General features: G+C 31.8%; 1 protein-coding gene across 1 annotated transcript in view; it reads left to right on the forward strand.

The window, feature by feature from the left end:
- Positions 1 to 18979, forward strand: part of LOC139521406 (uncharacterized) — a 33362-nt gene extending 14383 nt beyond the window's left edge. The window contains exons 2-7 of the mRNA XM_071314884.1: positions 5600 to 6151; positions 9071 to 9658; positions 11094 to 11192; positions 15118 to 15405; positions 16320 to 16514; positions 18822 to 18979. Of these exons, the coding sequence (XP_071170985.1) occupies positions 5617 to 6151; positions 9071 to 9658; positions 11094 to 11192; positions 15118 to 15405; positions 16320 to 16514; positions 18822 to 18979 (1863 nt within the window). The 5' untranslated portion in view covers positions 5600 to 5616. The remainder of the gene's footprint in view (positions 1 to 5599; positions 6152 to 9070; positions 9659 to 11093; positions 11193 to 15117; positions 15406 to 16319; positions 16515 to 18821) is intronic.
- The last annotated feature ends 2987 nt before the right edge of the window (positions 18980 to 21966 follow it).

Here is a 21966-nt window from a genome sequence, read left to right on the forward strand (position 1 = left end):
TAACTGGAAACCACAAAGTATACCAAAATTTGTGAAAACGCTACACGAACAAGTCAAGCGGACGACGGACGACGACGAAGTGATACCAATGTACGAACACACAATTTGTATGCGGTCTTGGAAAAACCGACATTAGATATATTGTTCTGTTGACAAATTTATTATTTACATGAAATATTTACAAAACACACTTAAGAAAATACTTCTTCGTTCTGAAATTTCTTTTCCAGCAACAATTCATTTATTAGTATCCAACTTTACCGATCTTGTCGATTAAACGTTAACACAACAGATAGGAGTATTCCCGTGTAATCAGTTATGTAATTTGACACGTGTAAAACGGTTCATTGATTTTCGCCATATCAAAGAAAAACAGGCACGTGTCTTAATAATATCGAATATCTTGTTTATTTATTATTATTTTTCTATAAAATTTGAAAATTATGCATTAAATATCCCATAATATGAAAAGAAATTAGATGTAACAACATCCCATCTAGTACTTAGTGTCATGTTATACGTTCTAAGGACTCCTTATCAGTGTTTAGACCCACCCGTGGTTTTTTTTTAACATGGGGTGTTTTTATTCTGTTACTGAGGAATTTTTTATTCTTTGTGAATCCATATGACAAAGACTCTGTTAAGGATAAATTTTGTCTCGTAGAACAATCGGTAGTTTTTTCCATTTTTTGTTCATTTTTATCGGATATAAAAGATTGAAAAATACAAACAATTAATTGAAGTTTCGTATGCATCTATCAAGACCAAGCAATTTTTTATTAGTATAAAGGGTTGCCTTGGTTTTATAGCTCAAAACGGTATCATTCATTTTGCTTTACATCGGATTGAATAATGAAATAATAGCTCAGCACACTTCGGCGCAGACCAGCACACTTTGGCGCAATGGTGTGCGATGGTTTATATAACGCGGGATACCTCAATTCTACATATATGCAATTATTATGAGCAGTATATTCGTTTCAATGTCCGTATATAAAGCATTTACTATAGTGTTATTGTCTATGGATGTTATAGTTCAAGTTGTTGCATACTAATTGTCTAATGAGAGATCGTCCTATTTGATGTTTTGCATGTGGAAATCATTCTTGCTTCTACATGTATTCTTACTTAATTTGTTCTTCTAATGAGATCCTCATTTACCATTATTTAATCATAAGAATAGTGTGTGGACCCGTATGTATTTAGGAAATGATACTCAATCGTACGTAAAAACAAATCTTTCGTATATTTCCCGTTTCACAGTCCTACATCGGCGTTTTGCATTTGCGCCGATCTGCATTTCATTTGCGTCGATTTTTTCTTTCATTTGCGCCAATTTTTTTTTTCATTTGCGCCAATTTTTTTACAGGTAAATAACAGGTAAATTACAGGTGAAATGATATAAGAAGATGAGACAACTCTCCATCCCAGTAATGTTATTTACATTTATCATTAAAGACCTCTTCCGTTAGCCAGTTGTACATATGTTATGAATTTTCAATCATAACATGTATATAACTGTTGTCTCCTGCTTAAAATCGAGAAGTAAAAACCTAAGATAAAAGCACTTTGTTTAGGCTAAAATGACGAATTAAAAATATATGTACAGCATTCAAATCCATAAAAACGAAATACATTCAAATCATAAATCTGCTCTTGCCGAGTATGTATAGGCAACACATCTAATATATTCCTTTCTTATGATTTCGTCTCTTCTATATTTGGCGTAATTGTCCATATCGAAGGCCATCTTTTCTTTGTCTGGCATACTTACTGGTTGAGGCATTTCTAGAGATCGCATTTCCTCACAAGGAAGCTATTAAACCAAGAGTTCCAAATGGTGAAGTTGAAATCATCCCTTCGTTAATTTTATGGACCCCATCACGAATTGGGTGACCGTTATGGAATGTGTACTTGTACGTTGTCTAAGAATGTATGACATTTGTCATCAGAAGGAGTGTCAGACAATGTGAAATGTGAAGCAGTCATCGATTTCATTTAGGAAAAGGAACGGTTACCAGAAACATTGGGATAGCCATTTACCAATTGCAATGTCACTTGATTTGTCTTTATACTCTGTGATCAGTCAATGTAAAAGTATGATTTTACCTGTAACTTACCTGTAAATTCAATTAGGAAAAAATATAAAATCGGCGCAAATGAAAAAATGAAATCGGCGCAAATGAAAGAATGAAAATTTTCAAAATCGGCGCAAATGTCATACGCCCTCCTACATGTATATTGAATTTTAATCACAACTCAGTAAGTGGATACGTATACCAGCGCGTGGTACATGTATGCTTAAACCTCTTATTCTAGATGTCACTCAGTGTCAGGTAACTTTCTTGTGTTTATGTTCATATGCTGGATTGCTGTCTGATTGACGAATACCGGTCATTTTATAAATATAGATTTTTTTTTATTTGCTTTTTAGGGATGCACCCAGTTGCACCTTTTCATTTAAGATACATTTCCGTGACGTAACCTCGAAAGATCCGTTTAGAGATTTTCTGAAAATACAATGGTTTTTGCCTTATTCAAAACTAAAACATTAGCAAATATAACTGGTGGCCTTCGGCTGTCAACTGTTCTTTTCGGGTTGTTGTCTCTTTGACATATTCTCGATTTTTATTCTTAATTTTAAAATAATTTAAAATATGATTAACAATTGTCAGTTCAAAATACATTTAACAAGTCAGTGCGTTGATACAGGTTATATTCTACTGAATTTACTATATCCGTTATTATTACGTAACATATATATTATATAAGTCCTGTGTCCAGGTGGAAATAACGGGCCGTAATAACAATATGTGATTTGTATGTCAGGTGAAAGTGACAACGGGTGGGTATGTATACTAAAATGTTTATCGTCTTCCATTATACATGAGGGTGTGGATGGGGGTTTATAGAAGGAAATTATAGACAAAAAATAAAGAATACAGAAAATAATCGGACAAATATATAGAAAAAGAAAATGATGAGGTACTAGAAATAAATATATGGAATAAAGAATGATCGGCAACAGGTAAAATGAATTATAGAACAAATTGCCAAAAATTATAGAATACAGAAATAATGAATCCCCATTCAGACCCTCATGATCTAACATTTAAAGCTTTAGGAAAATTATGAGCATGCGATACAGTTTTAGACCGACAGTGATTTTTTTTACAAAATCAATCTGTACATGTGTATATGTGCTAAAAATTATATCTTCATGTGCTAAATTTAAAAGACAAATGGGTTTGAATTATTCGACATTTACTAATATTTCGGTTTCTTGGACCTTTCTGTCTTTTTATGTTTCAAAATATAAAGATATGCAGATTTCGGTAAGGAGATAAGGAATATCTTCGTTACAAAATTGGGTTCTTACTACATTTGTGTTACAATTCTTTGTTAATAATTGATTTTTGTTAAAAGAAATTGATTTAAGAAAAAACGGTATTTTTTTTGAATATTTATCTAGTTAAAAAAAGTGGTTAATTTCTTCATAATAGTTGGAAAAAAAATCTCCGTACGGTATGACTATCAAGCCACATGTTATTTCTAAAAAAGAAGGACATATGCTCTTAAGCTAATGGTTAAATCTCGAAAAAATGCATCTTTTCCCGATATTTCAAAGTTTGACGTCGCGCAAAATAACATTTACGGCATCAATTTTTAATGTGTCGATAAAAAGAACGAATTCTTCAATTATTAAGTAAATAAATTTCTGTCAAAAATCATTATATAGGAAACTATTATTCAGGTCATATAATATGTGATAAGACTGATAATAAAATACTAATTCAATGTCATGCAATAAGGTTTAAATGCTAAAAGTTTTTAGAAGAAAGAGTTTAATGTCTACTTTTTAAGATTAATTCTGCGAATTGTTTTTGTCTGCAAAAACATCAAACAGAGAGATGAAGAGAATCACAACTAATTGAATAAAATGGAGGATTGAAATGGAGAATGTGTCAAAGAAACAACAATCCGACCAAAGAGCAGAAAATGGTGCGTCTAAACACGGCTAAATACTCCTAAGTGCACTAATGAGTTATAATATGTTCTTTTTTATCAATACTTTTTACATATATTTAAAAAAGAACCTTCAGTGTATTTGTTATTGGAACAATACAGTTCTTTGCAAAGTGTAAGGAATTTTTTTATTTTACATACAAATTTTAAATATAAAAATGGATATGCTGTGATCATGGTGATATCGCCGATGAAACAATCATTCAACCAAGACCAAAGGAAGTAAAAAACATTGTTTTTGAAAAGATGTAGTCGATTACAATGGGGCAAGGGAAATAGCGTTAAAAAAAATCAATATAAAATATTTACAGATAAAAATAATAATACAAATTAAAAAGTACTAAAATGATTGCAACTAACTAGAAATACTGATTTACAATTACGAGCCATTTTTTACAATACCCATTTATCAGTCATCTGCATGTTTTTATAATACATATTAATTTAACTAAAGAGTCATTATCATCCAATCAAATACGTTTACAAATAATGCAGAAATTGTTATTTGTTAGCATTTCATCTTTAAAATTTAACCTATAACAGAACTCAGTGAGTGCCTACGTATTATTTGCTACTGTTATTATCATTACATTTGAATTTTGTTCGTCATCAAATAATTGTTGCCATACATTCACCGTGCTGAAATTACCATGTTTGCTGATTGCAAGTGTCCATCGTATTATTATATAAAGTTACCATTGTGATATAAACTACTTAAAGAAGCTATACTTTCATGGAGATTAATAGCGGTCAAATATTGAGGGTTCTTTTTTTTGGAAAATGCTTGAAATGATCTGAAATTCAGATAGTTCGCTTCTCAGTTTCAAAGTAATTAATTTTTCAAAACACTAGTTTATATAGATAGGGGATCAATAAAGGAATCCAAAGAGCAAAAACAATATATAGGTCATCGTGCTTGTTTTCGAGATATTAGCCATTGAAATTTTGGCGGGAAAATATTCTTTCTTGACTTTTCATAGCTTTATCATTAATAAGTTCAAGTTCTCATAAACTGTTAAAAAGTAATAAAATTTTTAAAAGACTTTTACAAATGGCTTATCATTATGCATGTAAAAGATTTACAAAAAGAAAAATGGGGGTCGCCGGGCAAATTTTTTTAAGGCATTCAAATGGATAAAACCAGAGGATTCCAAAAATCTGACAAAAAATCTAAAACATGACAAGCCAGCTTCCTTAATAGCATTCCTGTTTAAAAAAAGACAGAGGGTTCTAAACAACTAAAATATTTGAAGAAAAACATTTTGGTGATCTCAGATGCTCTTGAAGGCTTCACATGTGGCACTCGTCCTTATAATTGTTTCTCTTCATGCAACAATTTTTTTCCATCTATAGTTGGCCTGTTGCAAGTTTCAATATCTTAACCTATCGAATATAGCGTCATTCTCCAGTGGCAGTTTAATTTTCCCCAACCTTCATCCCGGACGACCTCAAATTTTACATTGGACGTTAAGCTAACACATCATTCATTCCTTATTCGCCTTTCGAATTATGCATACGTTGACTTAATAAATAAAACATTAAACGTGAATGATTTTTTGGGTATATATTTTAGACACAACAACTCGTAATATGTCTGCGACATCAGCAGAAAGACAAGCGGTGCTAGGCAGTTTTGTCCTTAGACTATTTCCACAAGTTATGCAATGTATAATAAAAGAATACATTACTTCAAGAGGATTGACAGAGAAATATAAACAGAAAGACATACGTGCTGCTCTAACGGCTAGTGAAATAGCATTAATGGACAAACTTCCAGATATGGTTGATTTCACAATCGAATTATGCTATAAGATATTACGTTATGAACATTTATTGCCTGAACCAAAGTGTAAGTGGGGAAATGTTCCAAGCGATGAAGACGTTGGAATCGCCGATGATATTCAACGAATATTAAATAGAACGAATGAAATTATCAGAATGATGTTCGACGATATTTCCGAAGACTACTATAAAGAAGTGTGTGCTACAACACATGACGTACTAAAGAGGGTAGATAAATTTCTTAATACGAATAACTGTGCAGAATTGTACCAGACAATTTGCCAATCGAAATTAAATCATACTGACATAGTTTCAAAACTGAGGGGAGTCAAGCAGGTCAATGGTATGTATTTTAACATAATACTCGTGTACTTCCACAAAAACAAATTTTGTTGTTAAAAAAAGCTTCAATATTTCTATACGTTACGATACCTAAAATATATCAGCGTAAAAAGCTAAAAAAAATAAAAAAAACAATTCTTAGTTGCATAAGTGATCATAAGTTCAAGAATCAAGAAAAGGTAGAGACTAAAGGGCATACAACTATAACAAGCATTGCTTAGTGAAACAAAAACTTAGCGACACGAACCTAACAAAAACGGTTTTAAACGAAGAAGGGTCAGCAGCTTCTGCTCTACTTAGACACTTGTCATTTTATTGTGTTTAGATAAAGTAAATAAACTCATCATAGATACCAGGACCAAATTAAGTATATACGCCAGACGAGCGTTTTGTCTACAAAAGACTCATCAGTGACGCTCGAATCCAAAAAAGTTTAAAGGCCAAATAAAGTACGAAGTTGAAGGGCATTGAGGACCAAAATTCTTAAAAGTTTTACCAAATACAGCTAAGGTAATCTAAGCCCGAGGTAGAAAAGCCTTAGTATTTCAAAAAAATCAAAATTTTGTTACTGTTAATTTATAAATGAAACCATTTCTATTCAATGATAATTCATGTCAGTACAAAAAATACTGACTACTGGACTTGTGATACCCTCGGGGAATTAAATCTCCACAAGCACAACTGATATCGGATATGTTCCTTACGTCGTAACTACTATCTCCTTCCCTTTCATGAATTTGACCTACCGAATTAGACTATTTACCGGATTTGTTATCACATAAGCAACACGACGGGTTCCACATGTGGAGCAGGATCTGTTTACCCTTCCGGAGCACCTGAGATCACCCCTAGTTTTTTGGTGGGGTTCGTGTTGTTTATTCTTTAGTTTTCTATGTTGTGTCGTGTGTGCTCTTGTTTGTTTGTTCTTTTCATTTTTAGCCATGGCGTTGTCAGTTTGTTTTAGATTTAGGAGTTTGACTGTCCCTTTGGTATCTTTCGTCCCTCTTTCATAAATAAAACCATATCAATGATAATTCATGTCAGTACAAAAAGTACTGACTACTGGGCTTGTGATACCCTCAGGGAAATAAATCTCTATCAGCAGTGGCATCGACCCAGTGGTTGTAATAGGTTACATCCGGTGATAGGCACCCAATAGGCGGATTGGTCAATTGAAGTCTCATTTCTAATCCTAATAAAAAAAGATGTATGAGCTTCTGGATAATTTAAAATCTCGACCTTTTTTTAAATTACTTTTATCAAAAGTTTTGCTTTTTCAACCCTGTATACCACCATTACCCAGGTGAAATTGAAAAACATCTTAAAGAAATAATCTACAATGCTTTTCAACATAAACATGGTAGCATGATTCCACATATTTATTACCTTTGGATTCCAAATGGCGTTGTTTGTTAATAGTGGACAAAAAGTAAAACATGCTTTACAGAGGAACAAGTGATCAGCATACTGGAGTTTCTAATTTACAACATATTTGTTGAATTTGGAGGTAGACTTTTTCAACAAGTTGTCGGCATTCCTATGGCAACTACATGTGTGCCTCTTCTTGGCGACTTCTTATTATTTTCATATGAATCGGTGTTTCTTTCAGACACTTGTCAAAAACAAGAGGACCAAAGAAGCATAAATTCACATTCAGATATATTAATTTTATGATGTTCTTTGGAACTCACAAAATAGAAATAGTTGTTAACTTACAAATTGTAGCTATTTGTAAACAAGACTTTTTACAGACAAAACTATTCCACGAGTTAATCATTTTACAGAAATTAAATCATAGTTAAATTGAAATATTAAGGCAGAAGTTTTCTAATTTTTCTATAATTTGTCTAGGACACATTATTCTATTTTAAAAAAGGCGAAAGGAGTTACACATGCAGCAACTGTTTTCTACAGAGTGTCCGTTGTCCATATACCTACGTAAGATACATAGTCGCTATAGAGCGCTTGTTTATCTCAGTTATTGCAATAATTTACCTTTCTAGTGCATGGACTTTGGTATTGCATTATTTGGGAATACACGCTTTGTTTCTGCATTTCTTCCTTTAACCCAGTAGGCATTTTTAATCTTAACCTTATAATGCAATTGTGCATGTCCTATATTGTTTTCTAATCATTATATTTTTCGGTAGTCCACTTACAATAACATAGCCATGCTATTGCATTATTTTTAAAGGGTGTATATTTTTTTATGTAAATCTTTTTAGTCGTTTTTGTTTATCAGCGATATTAATTTTGTTGCTTTCTTCAGAAAATATGCAAACACAATGAATAAATTGATATCCCTTCATATTTCAAAACCCTAAATCAAATTTATAAAAATTTGATAAATCATCACCACACGATGTAGTTCTGCACCCGTTTTTTTTTCTTTTTTCTAAATGGTTGATTGTGTTTACCTTTTATAATTATTTAGTGATGTATGCTAGCCGAACCTCTGTTTTTGTTCAGCAATTTATGAACGTTAAACGGCATTTGTTTGTTTCAAAATGTACCTAGTACACAAATAGTCTTGATAACTGAACTTTGTACTTTTTAACTGCTACTATGTTAACACATTACCAGATATTATCTATAAATTTTCCCCCAGCATAGAGCCATTGCTATGGTATATATTAACTCAAATCGGTTTTTTATAAATTGAATAAGATTGCTACAAAGCACCGAACATGTCCCTCTAGTTGAATACATTAGAAATGGAAGAAAAATAGTATAATAGCTCCTATAAAAATCTTCAAACTATGAAAATTGTTTGTTAAACGGTCTATGATTATTTATGTATCTCAAACGTACAGAGACATTACCATGTTCCAAAGATGGGGGGGGGGTATATGATATTAAATTGAAAGTAAAAAAGAATTTACCTTTGATGCATATCTATAACCTGTTCACTTACTTGCAGTGACACACAATATTCATGAAGTTGATGAGAAGAAGGAACGTTATTCAAGAATTTCACTGGTTGTCATTGAAAGTTTTCCGAATATGCTCAGAAATGTAATCCAATTAGTTAAACCAGCAAGGGAAGTGTACAATATGTGCACACCAATTATGCACGACTTTTGGTCTGATCAGCAAACTAAACTACAAGAGTTACAATCATCAAATTCGTATGATTCGTTGGATATTTCACTGATATACATATTGCTTAGACAATTTTCGCTTATAAATTCTCCGACAAATAACTGGGGAGTTGTTCCAGGAGAAAATGATACAAAAGTAGCAGATGACGTAGAACGCATACGCTATTTTAGAAACAAAATAGCTCATATGTGCAGCACAAATATCGGGAAGGTTGAATTCGATAATTACTTCAACCAGTTTATTGATATTGGTCGTAGAATGGATAAAATAAAAACAAGGAGATTTGGTGAAAACTTCCAAGATACAAACTTTGAAAGTGACATTATTGGACATAAGACATGCAATATGGATACCCAAATGCAGATCAAATACATGAACGCATTGATGGAGCTTGAGAACATAAAATGTGAGTCATATATCTAACTTTAAAAAAATCCTATTTTAAAAATGTGTTTCATTTATTTATAATAGAAAGTAAATTAACCAAATACCGAACTCAAAGAAAATTCTAAACGAAAAATCCTTAAACAAGTGGTAAAATGAAAAGCGCAAACACATCTAACAAATGGCAAGTAAGTGATTTTTTCGCTTATGGTTTGGTTTGAGTCATGTACTCGTGAATAAAAATACAATAAAACAAGACTGCTTTTAAGTATTTAATTCCATTGACATATCAGATACTGCTATGCTATGAGAAGAGTTTAGCTGTCTACATTTTGAATGATTTATTCATAGCTCAGTAATTGCCGCTTTTTTCATGTCTTAATAGTAGAGGGGAAAACAATGAGATGATCACTATACAAGGTAGATGTCATTTGAACTCCGTTTTCTCTTTACATGGCTTATTACAAGAAAACAAAATAAGATAAGAGAAGTTCAACTCTGATTGTAAGTGTTAGCTCTTCATAGATTTTTTTTAAATGCTCAGAAGTATATAATCCAATGCTTATTACTTTAAGTATTATGTACAACATGTGTCTGAATCACTTCTCACTTGATTATCAATCAAAAAGTACATTAGTTGCAATCGTCAAATACTTATGATGCATTGAATTTATCAATGATGTACTCATTGTTTAAACATTTAAAGTTTTTTTTCTTCAAATATGTGGGCCGGAGCATCGTTACATGATTATTTAAAGTCGAAATGCACATACGATGAAGTAAATTGTCATCTTTATTGTTATTGCGGACCATTTAGACTCATTCACCGTCATCGATCAAAATAAATATTAAAAGTTTTCTATTCGTCTGTTGATAAAAATCTGTCCCTTTTAAGTGTGCTCGCAACATTTATATAAACGTGACAAAAAGCATTCTTAGTTATATGCAAGGGCAACTTTATACAAGTAACTGCTGATTAAAAATGCTAATATGCTTATCAATATTTGAATAAAGTCAAAAGTGTTCATTGGTCAAATTTTTATTGTTCGTTTTGAACTACGTGGTGTTTTGTAATTTGTTCATGTTTCAATGCCTTATATTTCAGAAAAAAATTGACTTTAATACAGCCGCGTACCATATTTCATATCATGAACTAACATATTCTTATAGAGGATAATGAGTTAGAATGGTAACTTCAGGTGAAATAAAAACTACGATTTATAAATTTTCGATGCGCTTTTCCGAATTTACCTTTCTCATGTATGCTCAAAGGTAAATATCAGGGTTTTTGTTGTAGATTCCAATTTTTCCACGATAAGATATGCTATGAAATATCGAGTTATAACGAAGTTGCTGAAGATAAACATTTAATTGTTAACAGATTGTATTTTGGAAAATCATATCGACAAACTCTAATGTATTTTTGTAATGTTCTATGAAATTTTTCCATTTTACAGTGAGATACGAAAAAAGGCCAATAAAATTTTTCTGGGGAGACAGCTTTCAAAGAAGTTTGGTAAATCTTAGATCACTTTTACAGGACGAAAAGTTAGAAGGTAATTTTCCGATTTTTTTGTGTACAATGTTTTAGTTCTGATTGCTTCAAGAAAAGGCAAAAGTATTAATATTGTGACCTATAAATTTTTCGTTTCCAATCGAACGAAATATGGTATTAAAAGAGTGATACTCAAAACTATTTGGGATATCCTGCAATGTGTTATAATTGGCTATTTGTTAGGTTAATGACGACTTTCAAAAAACACATTTCTCTCGATAACTGGGATTTGTATATTCTACGATAAAATTCAAAAAACTCACATGCTTCAACTGAACATATCTTTCCTCTTTCTGGCGTACAAGAAACTTATGAACGTATGGTGTTAACAGTAGTATATGTCAATGATGCAATATTAACAATACCGTAAGCGGACCGAAACAAAGTGAAACATCGAAAATATTTCACAGATTATTGTTATCATAAAAGAAATAGGTCTAAAAGCTCGTAAAAATTCACATCGCTTGGTTGTTTTTTTTTAATAAAAATAATTTTTATTATTATACTGCAATTTATCGATTTTATAACAATCGGTATCCGATTGCCGCTCGTAATAGGAGTTTTGATTATACAATAACACAAAAGAGAGTACTACATGATTTATAATTATTATATAAAAAAAACATATTCCAATTTGCAGACATGCAATTAAGATTTACGTTTTTATTTCCAATATATCCAAAGAAATGTTTGCCGTTAGCTTTCATTTATACATATTGTTTCTCTTAAACCGTTAACATCAGCAATCAAAGCTGGAGTGGAATTAAGAGTTATTTTGAAACTACTTACTCTAGGGGTGTTGTGATCGGATTTTGCTCAATCTTAATGTCTCTCCTCTTGCAATTTTAAAAAACAGTTGACTTTTTTTCTTCAAAAGTATGGATTATATTTGTAATACTAAGGATTTTCTTATCCCTGGCATAGATTACCTTAACCGTATTTTGCAAAACTTTTTTGGAATTTTGGGTCCTCAATGCTCTTCAACTTTGAACTTGTTTGGCTTTATAACTAGTTTGATCTGAGAATCACTGATGAGTCTTATGTAGACGAAACGCGCGTCTGGCGAATAACATTCTAAGCCTGGTAACTTTGATAACCATTTACACCTCTGAGTTGATGCCATTGCTAGTGGACATTTTGTCCCCGAGGGCATCACTTGTAGTCGGCACTTCGGTGTTGACATGAATATAAATTATATGGTAATTTTTATATATTTACTGTTTGCAAAAGTAAGAATAATTCGAAATACTAAGGATTTTCTTATACCAGGCATAGATTACCTTATCCTTATTTTTCACAACGTCTTAGAATTTTGAGTCCTCAATGCTCTTCAACTTCGTACTTGTTATGCTTTCTAACTATTTGGACCTGAGCGTCACTGGTGAGTCGTATGTAGACGAAACGCGCGTCTGGCGTATCAAATTATAAGCCTGGTACCTTTGATATTTGTTTTAGATAACACGATGCTAGCTAGCATTATTGTTTAACTTCACATTCCGCTATAAATATAACAACTTCTCAATTAATTATTTAAAAATTTACTGAACGCATCCATCCTATCGAAATTAGAATAAATGACACAAAAAAACCAGATACATAAAGTCACCTTAATATCATGACTTACATCTAAAGTTTGAGTGTCGGATGAACACAAAACCATTTATTTATCTTCTCCTTCTCTATAGCAACATTCAAGAAGGGGCCTAGGTATGGATTATATATCTACTAGATGATACTATAGTCCAGAGCTTGAATGAGGTTCATTGTATTATGAATTTCCGAAATGTTAACAGACCCCATGACGAGTTAGTTGACTTTTGTGAAATATCTGGTTTTACAGGTGCTGAAGGATATCATTCACTCTCGTAACAATAATGCTGTGCGAAAATACATAGAAAAGACCCTTATCAACTCTCGAATGTACCTTACAAAAAAGATGTTTTCATCTTTTAATTATAGTTCGTTCTAACATATTTATAACAGTATTCATAACACCAATATATCCTAACTAGAAGATTAAAATGATATTCAAAATATTCACAATCGTCAAATGTATAAATTGAAACAAATTTTCCATAATTACTCTGTATATGATATTTCACTTTGTGCAAGTACGGCGAATTTAAGGAGAGACCTACGTTTAATTCTTTTGCCATCACTTGGCGTCCGTCGTCGCCTGTCGTCGTCCGTCGTCATCCGTCTGGTGTAAACTATTTCAACACCTTCTCCTCTGAAACTACTGAACCAATTTCTACCATTTTTAAGCCGAATGATTCTTAGGGTATCTAGAATAAAATACAGCGAATTTTAGGAGAGACCTACGTTTAATTCTTTTGCCATCACTTGGCGTCCGTCGTCGCCTGTCGTCGTCCGTCGTCATCCGTCTGGTGTAAACTATTTCAACACCTTCTCCTCTGAAATAACTGAATCAATTCCTACCATTTTTAAGCCGAATGATACTTAGGGTATCTAGAATAAAATACAGCGAATTTTAGGAGAGACCTACGTTTAATTTTTTTGCCATCACTTTGCGTCCGTCGTCGGCTGTCGTCGTCCGTCGTCATCCGTCTGGTGTAAACTATTTCAACACCTTCCCCTTTGAAACTATTGAACCAATTCCTACCAATTTTAAGCCGAATGATTCTTATCTAGAATAAAGTTTGTGTTTTATTTTTGTTTCGTAAAAAAAAATGGCTCCTATGGCTAAAAAAGAACATTGGGGTGAAATGTAATTTTTGGCTTTAATCTCAAAAACCAAAGCATTTTGAGTAAATGTGACAGGGGTAAAAGTGTTCATTATGTGAAGTTCTATCAACCCTGAAATTTTCAGATGAATCTAATAACCCATTATTGGGTTGCTGCTACTAATTTGGTATTTTTAAGGACATTTTGCAGTTTTTAGTTATTATTCTAAATACTTTTAATTATAAAGATAAACTGTAAACAGCAAAAATGATCATCAAAGTAAGATCTACAAAGGAGTTCGATTACCAAAATTGTCAATTGAACCCTTAAGAAGTTATTGCACTTTAAGGACAATTTTACACAATTTGTTTATCATGTTTTCTAACTTAAAAAAAAAAATCTTCTCTGAAACTGCGAATCCAATTCCAACCAAACTTAAGATGAATGATCCTTAGGGTATTTAGAATAAATTTTTGTGTTTTATTTTGTGTTTCGTCAAAAAAAAACATAGCCGCCATGGCCAAAAATAGAACCTAGGGGTAAAATGTAGTTTTTGGCTTATATCTACAACACTAAAGCATTAAGAGTTAGTCTGATGTGAAGTAAAATTGTTGATTTGATCAAGTTCTATCAGCCATGGAATTTTCAGATGAATATAGCAACCCATTGTTGGGATGCTGCCTCTAGATTGGTAATTTTAAGGAAATATTTGCAGTTTTTGGTTATTATATTTAATATTATTAATGATAAAGATAAACTGTAAACAGCAAATGTTTTCAACAAAGTAAGATCTACAAATAGGTTCAATGACCGCAATTGTTAAATTGACCTCTTAAGGAGTTATTGCCCTTTAAAGACAATGTTTCACAATTTGTTCACCTAATTTGCTTAATTTAAAAAAAAATTCACCTTTGAAACTGCTGAATCATTTGAGACAAATTTGGGCTGAAAGAGTTTCAGAGTATCTTGTAAAAATTTTATATTTTATTTCCTTGTACGTAAAGAAACATAGCCACTATGGCTAAAATGGAACATAGGAGTAAAATGCATGTTTTTTGCTTTTGAAGAAAATATGACAGATACAAAGAACATTTAAATTGAGTTTTTAAGTCACTCATTAATATATATTGAAGAGCAAACAGAATCATTGATTAAAGATTTAAGCAAAATATTACAGGTGAGCGATTCAGGCTCTTGAGAGCATCTTGTTTATTTAGTTTTTAAAGATTCTTTTGTTGCAGGAAGAGAGAAAATCCGGATACAGATAATCTTCGAGAACCAATCTGATGGGGAGAAAAATACAAATACACTTAATGCCATTAAAGACCAGATAAATGAAGGTTTAAGTGGAATAGAATTCATATCGGCAACACAAGGGAGTTTAATTCTGAATGTAGATGTATTGCTAGAAATGATGAAAACAGATGATTTTTTGCAATCTGCTATTGCTTCATTAGTGGAAAAGATTTCGGAACTTATTACGCTCTCAACCACTGAAAGAATCGATATTATTTTGTCACATACTGAAGGTATTATTATTTCCAAAATTGATATGTTTATTGATTTATTCTTATATAACGTCCAGTGTACTGAAGGCGGTATATAGTTTACAATTATAAAGCTTAGATTCTGAAAGGTCAAAACAAAGGTAGGTTAAGGGGAATTCGGACTGCCACTTGTAAATGAATATGTGTAATAGGGGTGCCAAATTTACCTACCAAATGTAACTTACTGACCCTTCAAAGAGTTGTTTGAAGGGTTTCTGACCAGCTAATCGAGTTGCAATCACACAACACGAGACAAGGGTATTAACCATTTCATTTGAACAGAACTGTGCACCTACCGGAATGAACTAAAGTATTAATTCCCGTCAAACAATTAATATTGTGTAAACTTTACTCAAGCTTAGCTTTTTCATAATAACAGATGTGATGAGTAATTGCTATAAGGATAAGGACAGTATATGCAAATAAATAATGGGAAGTGATGTAGGGGTTATTATAAAGTTACACAAAAAAAATAACTCCAAAGAAAATTCCAAACGGAAAGTATCTTTTCAAATGGCAAAATCAAAAAAACAAATGGACAACAACTGTCATATATATATTCTTGACTTGGTCAATGCAAGTGAACGGTCTTGAATGATAACAAATCACCATATACAGGAAATTTCAAACAGACAAGTATCGTCTTTGCAAAGAATGCATACATAAATAATATTGAGGGTACTACAAATACAATGTATTCCAGTACCAGCTTTCAGAAAATAAATCAAATCTGTATGCATGTCATGATTATTAAGTCCGCGCACAACCTGTTGAAAACGCGTATTTATGAACTATATCTATAATGACAATACTCCGTATTTTAACTGATAAATATACTATAACTTGTAAATTAAATGTTTTATTTATTCAACTCTCGAAGTATTGATGTATTCCAGAGTTTACAACATGGACTACAACAATAGAGAGTGCAAACACAATTCACCTAGACTTTAATATTGAGGCTAGGCTACTTAAAACCGATGATCAATTGAGAGAACAGCTTAGCAAAATATCTGAAACCATTTCCAAACATGGCAACGGAATGACAACACACTCCGACATTTCTGCAAATCTCCTTCCTATAAATCTTGGTAACTAGTTTGTTGGTATTGGTTTATTATTTACAAACATATAGTATTCGTGTAAACCAGGGGGAAAAGTAAAGGGTAGACTTCTTAGAGCATATTGGTCAAATTTTGGGATAATAAAAAAAATCATTATCAACTATTACAATAAGTTTAAACGATGTATATAATTTACTGCAATACTGCGAATATTGTTCACTGCAGACTGATGATGATTATAAAAATACTAATTCGGAACACATTGACTAATAATGTGAAGCCATATTCAGTGTTTTAAGAGTACTTCATGGTGCATGGACTATCATATCTAAATTAGGTATACCGTTTTTTCCAGTTACAGACGATAACCCGTAATGAATCAAGATCGATCATTCTTACCAAACATATCTTTTGTATTTATTTTAATTTTGGTTTCTACCAGAATATGCATGAATTACTGTAGTTGCCGCTAGACGTTACACAACCAATAATATATGGTCGCATCTCCAATTTAACCTGTGATTTCTGTAATTCTTCAACATTCAAATCATTACTGACTGAACATTTTTTATCAGAGTTTTAGTAAATATGTGCTGCATGAGTTTTGTGTAATTACAAGGGGTTTCTCTGTTAATGGTAGGACTTTATCTTACTTAAATATAAGTAAACATGTGTAACAAAGAGATATATTTTCATACATATGTGATTTTTGTAGTAATATTCAATCCATACATATAATTATAGGGGAGGGAATTATTAATGTGTCGCATTTGCATGTTAATATTTGAATAAGGGACTCTAATATTTAAAATGAGACAGGAAAATTCTGTGAAACTGATTTATTTATCTTTTGATTTCTTGTATTTTCTGGAAAACGTTTTAGTCCATTGAACTGTTTCTTTTTTGAGAACAGAAAACAAAGCATTGAATTATTCATGTTATTCTTAAATTTGAATCATTTCCTTGAAAAAAAAGTTGTATGATAAAAGTTGTTATCGTTATCTTCAAAGAGTTAACTTATTATTTGGCCTATAATGGTTTTTGAATTTTATAAGTTAAAGGACCTTTATATTTTATTTTAAAGATGTTTGAAAAATATTTTCTGAAGTTGTTGAGTGTTTTCTTTTTAGTACTAGATGGTTATAATGTTTTCAGTCATGTTTGGATAAGATTTTAAAGAGCTGGCAGCCTGTGACTCCTTTCTAAAAAATCTTATAACAATTAAAATAGATTGAAAGTTCAGGTCATTTTTGTGAAAAGATCGGCAGTGGTAATAACTGTTGATATACAAGTTTCTGAATGGATTTTTATTTGTTATGTAAAATTAAAACACAATATTAGATTCTTAAGCTGTTTCTTTTTATAAAGAGTTATTTTAAAAGGCTTTGTTTATGATAGATTATAATAAAACTGTTTTGTTTTCAGATCACCATTATACAAAATATTGGTTAATTTTGAGAAGTATCAAGTGTACAAGTTTGGCAAATAAAACTGTTCAATACTGGTATTGACCAGGCTGGTTGTAAATACTAGCAAATATTAGTCAAGTAAAATTTAGATAGAATGTTACTTGATAATTGAACAGATATAGTCGTAGAACAGAAAGTCACATATTTACATCATTGCATTTGGGACTATTTAATTTAAAGTGTTTGAATATATAAGGGAAAATCTTTGAAGTAAATCCATGTACAGTTTATTAAGTTTTTTTCTGTAATGACCACAATTGTATAATGGGAAGAAAATGTGGTCTTCTTTCTACTGACAGTGAAACTCTTGCTAAGATGGGTGTCTGTTTGGATGTGCAAGATGTATAAATATGCAGTCAGAAGTAGGATGTAAAATGTAATGCCTAATGTATAGAAATGTCATGTTCTTTCCAACAACTCTAAGAGTCTGTTACTGTGTAGGTGGCTTTTTACGAAACAAATTTTAATTCCCTATCCAATATGACCTCATTTTCTAGTGGCATGCTATATTTCCTATTATTTATCCTAGAAGACTCATATTGCTAGAACTATTTATTGTTTTAAATGTTTATTAGTTGTTGCCCTGAACATGCATGTCATTTTTATACCCCACAAAAAAATTGCAACATTGTCGTCTGAAGACACATTTGTTTCTGGACAATAACTTTACTTACAATTTAAGAATCTCAATGAAACTGATTTTAAGGGTTATGGTACCATCAGTTAAGAAAAAAGATACCAAAACAAGCATTTTTCTAGGTTCCAGACAATAACTAGTGTTTAATTGTACGGATCTCTCTAAAATTTTCAAGGTTTTGTTGTAATACCTGAAGCCTTTGTTGTGGACAATGTATTTTATTTTCAGGTTCTCCACAGCCAGGTCAGCCAACTGCAGCTCCTGGGGCCACGGGGTACAGTAGTTATAGCTCATATGGTGAACCACAGGCACCAGAGGCAGATCATTATGGCCAGCCCCAACCAGGATCACAACCCCCTCATGATTCAGCACCAGGTATTTTATGAATCTAACTTTTCAGTCTTATTATTTGATATTATTTAACAGATAAACAGGTGTTTACATTGAAATAACAAAGAGTTTTTGTTTGCTTACTGTTTCTAGCATTAAAACAAATAAATAAAAACACCTTACAAAAATTGTTCAAAGAAACCAGGCTTCTAATATTGTAAGGCAGACATGTGTTTTGTATACAAAAGATTCATTAGTGGCGCTGAAATAAAACAATTAAGGACCATGTAAAGAACGATATTGAAGTTCATTCAGGACCAAAAAATCAAAAAGATTTAACTATTACAGCTGTTCCTAAATTTCAATTATTCCAGGTCATTTGAAAATTAAACATGTATTTTTCCACTGTTGTAAGTTCTTGCGAAATCTTCAGATGATACAATATCCTTAAATAGCATAACGTAATAGTAAAAGGACAGATTGACTTAAAACCTAGTTTAAATGAATTTTCCATTTTCAAAATAGCTAAAAGAAAATTGATGGTTCATGTAACAATCGAACAGGTCTGGCATATTTGTTTTTCGAAAAATGTTGTTAGAAATTAGGGTATACTTTTCTTACTGGAACTTTCATATTTTTCATGCAGGGACTTTTTTTTTACAACTACAAAGTATAGGTTTCTCTCATTGTTGACGGCTGTACAATTGTTGATAATTGCTAACATCCACTTTTTTTAGTCTCTGGTTGATAGTTGTCTCATCGGTAATCATACCACATCTCCTTGTTTTCAAAAAGCAAATAACTTTTATGCATCAGTCTATTCAACACACATACATACACTGCAGCCAATACAAAAGTCTGTATTTTTAGGACTTGTATACTTCCTGTACATAAAAGACGATCGAATTTGGATTATATTTTATATTTCGCTTACAATCAAGATAATTGATTTCTTGATGGACTTTAAATTTGTAACTTTTGGAAGACGTGTTTTACAACAAACAATCGACATTCCAATGTGCCCCTCTTGTGGCTGACCTATTCCTTAATTCAGATGATGCTGACTTCATACAGGAACTTTTTAGGAAGAAAGAATAGAAGTTAGCAGGATCCTTTAAATAAACTTTCCGCTTCATAGATGATGTTCTCTCAATAAATAATTCAAAATGTTGTGACTATTTTGAAAGCATCTATCCCATCAAAACTGATATAAAGGGTACAACTGATACAATTAAGTCTACCTCATATAGTGACTAACATCTAGTATTTGAAGATAAGGATCATTTGAAAAAAAACTTTATTAACAAAGAGATGATTTCATCTTTCCAAATGGGGACTTTTGATTTTTATGAAACACAACCAGCGTATGCATACGGAGTATATATCTCCCAGTTAATACGATACACCATGGCTTGTATTTTCTTTTGATTTCCTCTATAGAGGGTTACTGCTTACAAGAAAGCTATTAAATCAAGAGTTCCAAGTGGTGAAATTGAAATAATTCCTTCGTAATATTTTCGGACGTCCTCACGCGTTAGTTGACCGTTATGGAATATCAGTTTCAAAATTATAGCATGTGTGTTCCTAATGTCGAACCTAGAAACCCGTCCGTTTTTCCCGAATGTGAACTACCGAATCAGAATTATTGCCGTGTTTGTACTAACACGAGTAACACGGCAGGTGCCATATGTAGATCAGAGTCTGTTTAACCTCCGGGAGCTCCTGAGATCACCCCAGTTTTTGGTGGGTTCCTGTTGCTCAGTCTTTAGTTTTCTATGTTGTGTTTTGTGTATTATTGTTTGTATGTATGTCTTTTTTTCTGTTTTTGCCAAGGCTTTGTCCGGTTTTTTTCGACTCATGAGCGTTATCTTTCACTTCTCTTTTACAAAAAATGGAAATTTTAAAACAGAAAAGAATGACAACAAAAACATTACAAATGCAATATATGTATCAGAGAAAGTTGAATATAGCTATATGGGATCAACGAAAGAGTAACTCCCATATATCCTATAATCACAAAATGTATACTTACATTTCGATTCAAGCCATAGTCTATTTGCCAATATCTGATAAGCGTATGTTATAATTATACACTTAAAACAAACGTTGATTCCAACATGATCATATAAAAAACACATTTTTATTTATGCAAAAAAGGAAGTTTTAACTGTACGATGTCTACGGCTAGAATGACCACCTAGATAAATTTTTTTTCACGAACCCGCGAAAAACAAATTAACATAACAAAACATTAGGTCATCTGACCTATCGAATCATACATCATTGACCCATACAAAATATTATAGAAACTTTAAGATAGTATTTTTTCGCTATACTGCGAAACGCTGAAAAATATATTTACCAATTTCAATATCATAAAAGTCTTAAAGGGGCAATAGCTGTCAAATTTATGTTCACCGATTCTATAACAATGTAAAACATTTATCCAAACTATTAAAAGTCTAAATAAAACAATAAACAAGGCACAGGCTTGAAAAAAACGTAGCTTCGTTTCGTGTGTTTTTGAGTCCGATGACCATATATATAAGCGATGTAAACATAAATACAGATATAAATAGATTAAGCAAACACGTGCTGTTGAATTATTCACTGTCTATTTAATTTCATATTACAGATAAAAAAAATAAAGGTTAATCATCGTTTTTACCTGTATTAGAATGTTTATTTGTGGATCGAATCAGTCAATCAAATGATTTACCTTCAAATTGTTTCACTTTCAATGTTGACGGTCTTTTCCTTTTAATAACTTTACACATACAGTTCAAGTGTTATTAATCTCAAGCTAAGGGGTTAAATTAAAGTTCACATGAATACGGATTCAATGAGCTCGAATTATTCACTTGCAAGTGAATAATTCTTAATCAATGTTTTTTTGCTTATTTTGACAAAATTGAACCTTATTGGCTACAAAAAGAAAGTATTATTTCACTATTTGTATTTCATTACTAATTGGGCCAAAAAAAATTAATACATTAGGTTTTTCATATATCTCGTAACTAGTGCCCCTTTAAAATAGAAAATG

This window comes from Mytilus edulis, chromosome 4 (genome assembly GCF_963676685.1).
Source record: "Mytilus edulis chromosome 4, xbMytEdul2.2, whole genome shotgun sequence".
NCBI classification, from domain to species: Eukaryota; Metazoa; Mollusca; class Bivalvia; order Mytilida; family Mytilidae; genus Mytilus; species Mytilus edulis.